The sequence below is a fragment of the Populus euphratica genome, unplaced genomic scaffold (assembly GCF_000495115.2).
Source record: "Populus euphratica unplaced genomic scaffold, PopEup_1.0 scaffold6.1, whole genome shotgun sequence".
Lineage (NCBI taxonomy): Eukaryota > Viridiplantae > Streptophyta > Magnoliopsida > Malpighiales > Salicaceae > Populus > Populus euphratica.
In genome coordinates, this window is record NW_011499849.1 from 4670929 (window position 1) to 4681413 (window position 10485).

The 10485-nt window shown below is 37.1% G+C and overlaps 2 protein-coding genes across 4 annotated transcripts; both read right to left on the reverse strand.

Moving 5' to 3' along the window:
• Positions 1-654: 654 nt before the first annotated feature.
• On the reverse strand, positions 655-4887 carry LOC105120823 (zinc finger protein-like protein). Of its 3 annotated transcripts, XM_011019208.1 has the most exons (8): positions 4395-4887; positions 3876-4306; positions 3629-3743; positions 2634-3305; positions 2204-2281; positions 1274-1387; positions 756-1056; positions 655-723 (listed from the first exon to the last, which is right to left on the reverse strand). In XM_011019208.1, the coding sequence occupies exons 1-7, from the start codon at positions 4707-4709 to the stop codon at positions 784-786; spliced, it is 1998 nt and encodes a 665-aa protein (XP_011017510.1). In that variant the 5' UTR covers positions 4710-4887; the 3' UTR covers positions 655-723; positions 756-783. The 3 variants fall into 3 exon arrangements, with proteins under 3 accessions (XP_011017510.1, XP_011017509.1, XP_011017511.1); XM_011019207.1 differs by having other exon boundaries at positions 655-1056; XM_011019209.1 differs by having other exon boundaries at positions 655-1053; positions 4395-4886.
• A 451-nt stretch (positions 4888-5338) lies between these two features.
• LOC105120825 (DNA-directed RNA polymerase subunit beta (DUF616)) lies at positions 5339-10167 on the reverse strand. Its single transcript, XM_011019210.1, has 6 exons — positions 9573-10167; positions 8624-8841; positions 8240-8416; positions 7999-8154; positions 6117-6393; positions 5339-5794 (listed from the first exon to the last, which is right to left on the reverse strand). The coding sequence occupies exons 1-6, from the start codon at positions 9961-9963 to the stop codon at positions 5562-5564; spliced, it is 1452 nt and encodes a 483-aa protein (XP_011017512.1). The 5' UTR covers positions 9964-10167; the 3' UTR covers positions 5339-5561.
• Positions 10168-10485: the final 318 nt, after the last annotated feature.

The window sequence follows — 10485 nt, forward strand, 5'->3', positions numbered from 1 at the left end:
TTTTCTAGTTTCCATTCTATATTCTATAAGCATGTTGAGATCTCATATTCAAGATTGAAGATTTTATATGTTAACTTGTATTAACTGAGTTTTTGTGCTCTCGCTAGTTTTTTTTCTTCATCAGATTTTGTTTTTCATCTTCGCCGGCCTTTAACATATATAAAATAAACAAGAGAGCCCTGGCCCGCTGAACATATATTTTTTTTTTGAATGGGCCAGGCACCGAGGCTCAAAAGCGCACATAGCCAGTTTTGACTTGATTTTGTTTTGTTTTATTTCTTGTTTCTTTCCCTACAATTTCATCCTTTCATTTTTTTCTCGCTTAAAATTTAGCTCATGCTCTCTCTCTCTCTCTCTCTCTCTTTAAAATGCCTTTGCATTATCATCATACGTTTTTTTTTTTTTTTAAAAATCTTTTTACTATTGTTATCTTCTTTTAATCAAATTTATCTGGGCTCAATCAGGTACACGGCCTGCGGCGTATTTTGTTTTTTAAGGCGAAAATTAACTAAATTAAAATAAAAGGTCCCCCTTGTCTCGGCATGAAACTTCTATTGAGTTTGTACATGTATGGCATTCAAAATATGATTAAATGTGAAAATAGGCTTTCAAACTAAAGCCAAACATAGAAAAAACACAAGACGATGCACAAAAGAGAGGAAGCGGAAAATGTATTAACTCTTTTTATTAGTTATAAATATGCAATTGCAACTACAAAATAATGTTATGTAGTGCAACAAACTAGAAAAAATAATTGCAAAATACCAGCTGAATGCAATTAAGTTATGCATCCTCAAGGATCTCTCTATGTACGTGCATGCAAGACGTGCTGCAGTACTTGTAATTATATCTATGAAAGGGAACTTTACCAGCTAACGACACTCTGCAACAGGAGCATGTTATATCTGATGTTAAGCCACTTTTGGGTTGTGCCATGGCTGGCACAGTGCTCGTGCTACTGCTTTGGGCATTGATAGCAGCAGCTGCTGCCATTCTCCTCTCTGCAGCAGCTGCTCTCTTTTCCCTCTCAATAGCTTCAGCCCTCTTAAGTTCCTGCTGGACGAGAACAGAATATCAAAAGAGGAAAAATTGAACAACCCATAAGAGTACAATGAACCTGAATTCTTTAAGAGTATTAAAAACTAATAAATATGTTAAAAGGACTAATAAGGAAACAGCATCACATCACAAAAGTGCTTTGGAGGATCTTCATTGTCACAATATTCCTATTCTCAACCCAAAAATGGTTAAAAAATAATAATAAAATCCTTACCTCTGTAGATATTTTTAATCCTCCGCTAGGCTTAGATTGTCCCTTGATAGCTGAAATTGGAGTAGCTCGATTACCTAGAACTGCCGCGGCATTTTGGGATGATGCAGCCTCAGCCTGAATTAACATCATAAAAAGTGTTATCAACATATTACAGAAATTTGGAACTGTCAAAAGGCAAGAAAAAGAAAAAAACACCTATTTCATGATACAGATCATTTATTGCAAATCCTGAATGCTCATATAAAACACGCTTTGCATGCTTTTGGGTTACTACATGCAGGTTATGCTCACATGATTCAAAAGTCATCTTGGAAGTAAAGATGTCAAATCATCTGTTTTGGTATACTGCCATTGAATTGCAATGCAAGCATAAGATTGGGTTATCTCTGTATGTAATAGATGATAGATCAATAATGGGCTACCAAAAAACTCCCTGAGGAGATGACATTACTAATAGGCCTGTTATTCAGCCTCTTAAACATTGAAGATAATCTAGACTCTATTTCTCAATGGACTTCGTCATTTTATAGAATCAAGAAAGCTCAGGTTCCACTTGGGTGAGAAAAAAAGGAGTGGGTGTATCTCTTTCCAGTTTGAATGACTTCATCATTTTAAGAGGTCACATGTTTCGTTCAAAAATCTCTTCCTTAAACCAGGCATAGAAAAACACAACAAAAGAAGAAGAAAAAAATTATAGCCATCTTAAATTTAATAGCTAGCAAACGTTTTTAATTAACGTAGATGAGAAGTTGATGGTCTGCCTGCCATTCAAATAGGAGACTTCTGTAATTTTATTAAATGGTTGTATTTGAATGTTTATACGTTAAATATGATGCTAATACCAGCTGTGTCCTTGCAAGCTCATCCTAAGACAATGAATAAACAGGTTAGAAGGAACATAGTATCCCAGTGTTAAAAAACATGAAATACCTGAGCCTTCTTTTCTCTAGCCTTGCGTAATTTCTTCAATTCTTTTGCTCTAGCTTTCCTCTTTTCCTCTTTCTCTGTCTGAACAACCACAAACATAAAATATCAATTTAAGCATTGAACTTGAATGTATCAAAATCACAAAGCAGCAGAATCATGGATGCGTTAAAGTATATGCTTCTACATTAGGCAACTGACTTTATGAAGTGGCCCAGAAGTCCCAATGACTTCATAATTCTAACTCCATACAAGATAAGTAGCGATGGTTAAGTTAACAAATAATTTATGAGCAAAGCTCCAATTGAAAATGACCAATAAAATCTTATAACAATTAGGTTACAGAAAGCCAATGCATTTGACAAGCTAGGATAAGGCATCAATGCTCCACTATGAATCAGCCTGATTAAGACAGATGCATAAATAAAATTACTACCTGCTTAGCAGCTTGAGATTCCTCCATTTCTTTTGTTAATGCACTAGGCACATTAGCAGCATGCCAATCCCATCTATCAATGTTTAAAGCCATAAAGCGTCTAAATGTATTTCTGACTTCCTTATCATTTGCCAGCATATAAGGGGTCCGCCCCCTTTCATCTTTGATACAAGGATCCAAACCCTGTTCTAGGAGTTCCAAAACCTTATGAACATCACCAGATTGTGTTGCTTCATGCAAAGGTGTTGTCGTGCCAGCAATTTCACTTTCACTCCCACCTGATACATGCAGATCATCAGATTTTTTTTTAATAGAAGGAGGTTCGGTAGATTCAGCACTATTAATGCTGTTGTTCAAGTCCTCTTTGCTGGGGCCAGGGCAGCTATTTGTAATGGTGCTTGTGGTTGACACCAAGTCATCAATGGTGTCTGGGAGGCTTTCCTTCTCATCCACTTCATAGGTGACTTGTGCCAATTGGTTGTAAAGGCGCCGTGCTTCTTTGAAAGTAGGCCTCCTAATACTCAATGGTATACTTCGAACATGGTGCTGATGGCTGAAATATGCTTTATTGCCATCAAAAAGTAGTTGCCGATTGCTTGAAGGTGCATATAAGTAAATACATGATGAAGCGTCAAAATAAGGCTTCCAAACATCAAGTAGTTCTTGAATATCCTACATTTCATATTTATGAGAAAATAATCAGTTAACGAGGACAGGAATTAAAACATTTATGTCACAACGACATCAAACAATCGATTTACAAACCAAAACTTTGAATCGCCATATTAGGATAAGTTAGTGGAAAAAAGATGGAAACCAACTTTATAACACTTATTCTGTTAGATCCCTACTTCACTATTTCAGGATTAACCGTGTAGTTACTTTATTTTACAAATAGATCATGGGAGCCAAACTGCTTATAGAGGCACTGAAAATAGAACTATGCTTAACAACATAATCCAAAAATGATAACAGCGACAGTTCACACTTGATACCTTCTTCAAAGCCAGTTCATTATACCGACGAAGTGAAGCTCCAGCAGAATGTGCAGCTCTACCAGTACCATCTTTAGATGATTGTTTTTTACCAGCTTTGGCTCTTACAACATATCTAAATCACAAGGGCAGGAAGAACAAAGAATTCAACATTTCCACAACAAAACGCAGGACAACTTTAATAATTCCCAAGCAACAATTCAAAAGGCACATAAAGATCATGGTTTTGTGCAGTCTCTACACTAACCTGTGAAATGTTTTATGAAGAACAGGCGAATTCCCATCAAAAACACACCCAACAAAATGTCCACCACTAGCAAGCAACACAATCCTCAGACGCGTCCCGTTCCTCTCCTCATGAATCAAAAACTTCAACCTCTCAATCACTTCACTCTCTCTCAAACACCCCCCAAGAACATTATCATTCTCAAAACAAACACTTTCACTATCATTCAAAACCAGACTCTTCCATATCGAAACTCTCTCTCCCGTTTTAAGACGAATAAACAACTTCTGCTTCACACTCTCTACTAACCCTCTTTGCGCATCAGTCCGCAAAATGGACACCTTTTCAGCTTCATCTTCTGATCCTGACACGCTCGAGATATCACAATCTTTGAATGATTCATCAAAATCTTCCTCTTTAACAATATTTTTTCCAGCGATGCTTAATTTAACCTGAAATTAAAACAATTGGTTTTCTACTTAAAATACATACATACATACATACATACATCCATACATAAAAGTTAACCTCTGTAATTACATTGATTCGATGAATATCGGATTTAAAGTGAAACCGCTGGTCTTGGAGAGAATCGAATTCGGCTTTGCAAGTGTTACAGGTCCATCTAGGAATTGTGACTTCGACGCCGTTTTTGGAAATCGTATCGACTTCGTCTAGAGTTTCGATGGGAGAGGGAATTTCGGGTGCAACTGAAGTTGATGCAGGGGAGGGGGAGGAGGAAGGGGAGAGTAAACGACACGCATCGAAGAAATCGGTCGGGACGTCGAAGATAGAACGGTGCCGTTTCTCTTGTGAAGTTGAGTTAGTGGCGGGGAGGAGAGGTGCGGTCGCCATAGTCACCACTGCTTGTCTGTTGGATTACTTCTGTACGCGTATTAGGGATTTTGTTGATTTATCCAGAGAGAGAGAGAGGTGTCATTCCAGTTTGTCTTCCTTGAAACGACGTCGGCCCACATAGGAGGTTGTTTCATGCTTTATGTTCTCTCATAGTCTCATTCAAAAGGAGGCCGTCATCTCAGTTGTCAATATGGTGCCTAAGTTTAGATCTTTTACTTTTATGAACGATAGTGTTTTAAATAAAGCTCATATATATAATTATATATTTTAATAAGCTTCTTTGAATCTAATATAATTATAATTATGGATAATTGAGAAACAAACTTATAACCACCTGGTTCAACATCATTAAATCTACATATAAAAATAAAAATCAATCATGAATAATGCTAATCTTGGGCAAAGATTGTTCTCAAGACTTTCACCCGTCCTGTTATAGATTTATGTGATCAGCTTATTTCAGGATGTAGTTTGAGGAAAATATATTTAGTAAAATTAGATCAATTTGATAAAAGAAAAAAAAAACCCCATAAAGCTTAACTTTTAGATCAAGGTAACCAACTTTTAAACCTTCCAAAGTAGTAAATCCAATTCGTTCTGTTCTACATCTATTGAGCTAATTAAGCGGAGCAAAAATACTAAAATACACATAATAGAGCCATTTATGGGGGCCAAAAGAATACAAAGAATTCAAAATGCAAAACAAGGATTGAAAATAACTACAAGTGAACTGCGAAGGATAATAATCAAACTGCAAGTAAGCCTGATTATATGAATGAATACAATCCAACTGCAAGTATCTGAGCAATGAGGCGAAACAGATGCCCGAGTACCATAAGCACCAAAGGATCAACTTGTCAATGGCTTTGCCTTACGTACATGCCCCATACTATTAACAAGATCTTTTCGGATGCAAACTGGAAACCTATGGATGTCCTTGAGCACTTTCAACCGCCAAAGAACATATGGGAAACTCATCTGATCCCTAGATGTGAAACGAACTACTTCATTAAACCAGAGGCACATAAACAGGTTAGTCAATGGTGTATGCTCCCTCACAATGATTGAGGCCTCGTTGAGAGCTGCAAAGACCAACAATTATGCAATCACTCATCATGTTCCTACAACGCCAAAAGGTGGGTGTGTGTGTGTGTGTGGGTTGGGGGAGGAAAGGAGGGGGATTGGATCGATGCAACTCATTCCAGCCGAATCAAATAAGGCTGTGGGCTTCAGGGTGCGAATATAGATGTGTTTCTGTGACTTTCCCTTTCCACTATTACATCCAAATATTTGAGCAAAAAACAGAGGAAACTGGCTTGGATCGGAAAGCCTGGTCTAGTGTTTGTTACCTGAAGCCTATATTTATTTAATACCATCATCACCTTAAAACAAAATAGAATTTACCTTTCTTTCCGTATAATTTTTTGTCTTCAGGCAAGCCGTCATGCCGATACTGAGTTATCTGCACTTCCACTTCTTCAGGGGTGGCTTTGTGTTTCTTGACAACAGCCTTAGCCTCATCATAAACACTACTGCGAGCTCCATGTTCAGAAATTGCCAAGACAGAATTTGATCGCCAAAGGAGGGCTTCCAAAACACCTAAAGGGTCTCTCCTAAATTGGGACTTTGAATCGACCCAGATAGAATACTTTGCCTGAGGAAATAAGCGATGTCCCAACATCTGGCAACAGCAGAAGTTGATAAGAATACCCTCCAAAGACAATCAAAACACAGACATGAAACATGCCGACAACAGAGGAAAAGCAGATGAGTGATGCTATCTTCCAAAAAGAATATACAAGGAATCATGCATTACTTTGATCTTTCCAACATAGATTGTATGATCTCATACGTGATACTGGCCAGTTATCCAAACAGTGGTTGTTTTCTGCCAGTACTAATTAATATTTGCATGGCACTACCAGTTTACAAACAAAACAAGGAAAAACAATTGCTTACAGCAATCAACATATGGAAATTATAATATGGTTAAAATAGTTTTGCTGCCCCATATTGTTCTGCCTTTTTTAGACAGACAGTTGTTAAACAAGCATGTAGAAGACCAAGTAGGATCCCATTAACTCCCTGCAGATATCCTTTCTTATTCCCCATCTCATCAATAATTTTCTAAAACAAAAACATATTGAATAGAAGTAGATTAAGAATAGCAGGTTTCATCACTCCCATGGTTGGTTCTTAAGCACTGACCTCCTTAGATCCTTTTGATCTGAAATGCTGTCCTGGACCATATCTTTATAAATGCTCTCTCATAGACAGACTTTATTAAAGGGGCTCATGATACACCGCTAAAGGCAAATGAAGCATGAAACCATAAGGATGCATGGATAACTAATATGCCATAACAAACTACTGAAAGTGAATTGAATCATGAAAATTCTAGAATTCCTCTGATCCTCTCCAGCTAAATGCAATGGAAGGCTGACCCACTGTGACTGTAAAATCTGACAATCTTCCCTAACCCAAAACCCACAAAGGAAAGCAGTAGAAATCCATCCACCCTGTTCGAGGTACCCCGTGAATTCCCATCATAAACCAGTGGGCGAATTAAAAATTAAAAAATGGCTACAAGACTCTCCATTTTGGTGACAAGTTACACAAACATTAGGAGATAAGGTCCTGAGAGGACTTCTAATCTGCAACAGATGGTTAGTACTAACCTTTTCTGAGAACCATTGTCCGCGTGAAAGCCCTAACTTTGGACTTTGAAGGAAACCTTAGCTTTCCAGAAAAATGAGATGAGGTAAAAGCTAGCAAGTTTGGGTTCTGAGAGAGATGGCACAAAAAAAGACTAAGAGGAAAAATTTCCAGACCCCTTCAAGAATCAAACTCTATGATCTCCCATCTAGAACCCAATCATTCAAGATAGGAATTAGGGAAAGAAGATCCTGAGCTTTCCCATAATTAAGATTTCGAAAGGTATGAAATATCCAATGAATCCCCCCTTCCAGCAAGAAACACACACACTCTGGTTTGAAAAAACAAGATATAAGGAAATTTGAAGCAAATACCAAACAACTGAAAATTCATACCCAATCAAAACTTATGTACAATAACTGTTTTCCAACAATCTTTGGATTAAGCAATGGAAGGGAGGTTATAAAAGCAGCATTATGTGGGATAAGCAAAAATTGTTAAGACTACAAATAGAACGGAGATAATAACCATGAAGATGGAAATGAAATCTCAAATGAAGCAATAGCATGCCGAAAAGAAAGGAATTCAAGAACGAGCAAGAAAGGAGAATGATTGCATATAACTTCGATACCTTAGGGATTTTACCATTCAACCTTTGGTCTGCAAAAGGAAGATCCCTTACAACCACAACACGCCATTTCCCAATAAAATGGTCCTCACCAATTCTGTGCTCCTGTGACTCCTGAGCTGCTAGAGTAATTTCATCCCAAAAGGCGACATAACAAACCTGCATAGTGGATTGCAAGTGTTTGTAAAGACTGGATGTAAGAAAGAAATAACGTAAGACACCTGGACTCCGCATGCTGACTGACCTTCTCAAGTGTGACCTCTGACATTCCAATAGGTTGATGAAGGTCATCTCCACCACCAAAAGCACATGTAGACACCACAACTTTGCAGGTTTGCATGTAACTTCTGTCCTCATCGGAAATCTTAAACCCACCGTTTTCACTGTAAAACCCACAGTGCAGCTTAGCTGTTTCATTCACCTGAAACCACAAATTTACAGGCAGTATGAAAAACAACTGGCATATAAAACCAAAGGATTAGAGAAGTTTGAGGTCAAAGAATCCTGTATGTTTTGCAGTTTGAGAGTTTCCAGCCAAGGCAACCTTATGCTGCACCTTAGATATGAAGGGAATAATGATCTATTTGATCTTAAATAAAGCCAAAGGTTTTGAGATGTAGCTTATAACCTTAAAACTTCTCTCCCTCTGATCAAAAGTTTGATGTCCAGTAAATAAATTAAATCTTGTGCCCTCTGTGTGCTGTCCAGACAAAGTAATGTTCCCTCCTATATGTCGTGTATCCTTCTCTGATATGTACACCACGTTTTTCACAGGACCACTGGTATCATCATGGATTGGAATATCCAAGTGTTGAAGCTCTTCATAAGGTAGCAGCTTCAAGCAACCTGATACGATCCACAAGCTCTGTGTCACATATCGAACTAATTTCAACACCACTAAGAATCAACATAGATAAATGCCATAAATAACAGATCAAGATTTAAAACTTTGCCAAACATCAACACCATAAACCAGCTAATCACATGCTACAATAAAGTCAATGAAAAGATTTATCTTTCCTCCTCTTCTCTCTTCTCCTCCCTCTAACACATATTTTGAACAGAACCATATTTGAAAGTATTGCTTGTGTGATGAAAACACGGTTTTCTCCTGTGATGTGATTTTAGGGGGTGTTTGAAAATATGATAGCGATTGCCTTTCAAAGTGATTTCTTGGAAAATATATTAAAATAACATTTTTTTTATTTTTCAAAATTATTTTTTACAACAGTATATCAATATATTAAAATGATATAAAAACACAGAAAAATATTAATTTTTATGTAAATAAAAAAATCACGTTTTGAAAACAAAAAAAAAGCCTACATTACTCTAGCCTAAGATTTTTTATTCACAATGGGCAAGCAATGTAATAATCACCAAGATTTTTATCATTTTTATGACAACACAGGATATTCAAGTGAAAATCAACGCAGTAAAACACAATGTATCTCTTCCATTCCAGTTATATATAAACTAATCACAAGTAAAATAGTTTGCGCCAACGGAATCTCGATGGGGAAAAAATTACAGGAACATTGAACAAATTAAGGAGGTAAATCTCGGTAATTACTTACGTTCTCTAACTCCACCGACAATGTGAGTCACTGGATCGAGCCGGTTCAAATTGCCCCCTGATTTATTATTATTCAGATCAGCTTGAAAACTCAGCTTTCTCACTTCAATAACTCGTTCAGATACTTTTGCATCATCCAAGCTCGGTTTTCTACCAATCTTCGAGGCTTCAAATATTAGCAATCCAGCAGCGGGAAGGAAGATCAAGAGCGTCCAGTACTTTAAAACAAACCTAATGATTCTCTGTGAAAAATTGTTCTTGAGTCGGTGATGGTGTTTCTTGCGTTTTCTACGCACTCGAGCTCGCATTCGACCCAGTTCGTCTGAGTCGTCGTCGTCAGCTACGGAGATTGATATGCTGCTGCTGTTGCTGGGGAGTTTTGGTGACGCCATTGAAAGGAAAGAAACTGTGATTGTTTGCAATAAAAGTGTTGAGAAAAATGAGGATTTTGAAATTGGGATTTTGGGTGATTATACTCTCCTCTCCCCTCCTTTATTCGGTGATTTTTCTTTTCTGGTGAAAATTTTTAAGCTACAAAATAGCGTTAGCAATGAATAATCATTTACAAGTGAGGGGAAGCAAAACACACTGATTTTTGTTCTTATATATTTTTTATGGGCCATCTTCGTGTTTCTCGGCCCTTATTAATAGTGGATAGGGTTCACTGTAGCCCTTTGTCTGTTTGGGCTTATGCCATCAATTGGTATCGTCATTGTCTTCGAGAGCCATTATGTTACGAAAAATATGAATGCGGATATTCTTATTCCAATTCAGATGTAAGAGAGTTAGAGCCAGTCTCATTTGTTTTTCTAGCTTTTAATATTTCATTTCAAAATAAAATACCAAAAAATGTTTCATAAAGATTTTAAAAAATAAATTTTGAGCACGAATGTTATTTTCATAAAAGTATATTA

What these genes read in the sequence shown, in the direction of transcription:
- LOC105120823 (XM_011019208.1), bottom strand. Translation starts at nt 4,709, where the DNA reads ATGGCGACCGCACCTCTCCTCCCCGCCACTAACTCAACTTCACAAGAG. An exon ending in ATGAACTGGCTTTGAAGAAG is followed by an intron (nt 3,306 to 3,628) that starts GTATCAAGTGTG and finishes TATGAAATGTAG; the next exon opens with GATATTCAAGAACTACTTGA. An exon ending in CTAGAGAAAAGAAGGCTCAG is followed by an intron (nt 1,388 to 2,203) that starts GTATTTCATGTT and finishes ATGTTAATTCAG; the next exon opens with GCTGAGGCTGCATCATCCCA.
- LOC105120825 (XM_011019210.1), bottom strand. Translation starts at nt 9,963, where the DNA reads ATGGCGTCACCAAAACTCCCCAGCAACAGCAGCAGCATATCAATCTCC. An exon ending in AGAGGGAGAGAAGTTTTAAG is followed by an intron (nt 8,417 to 8,623) that starts GTTATAAGCTAC and finishes TTGTGGTTTCAG; the next exon opens with GTGAATGAAACAGCTAAGCT. An exon ending in CAGAGGTCACACTTGAGAAG is followed by an intron (nt 8,155 to 8,239) that starts GTCAGTCAGCAT and finishes TCCACTATGCAG; the next exon opens with GTTTGTTATGTCGCCTTTTG.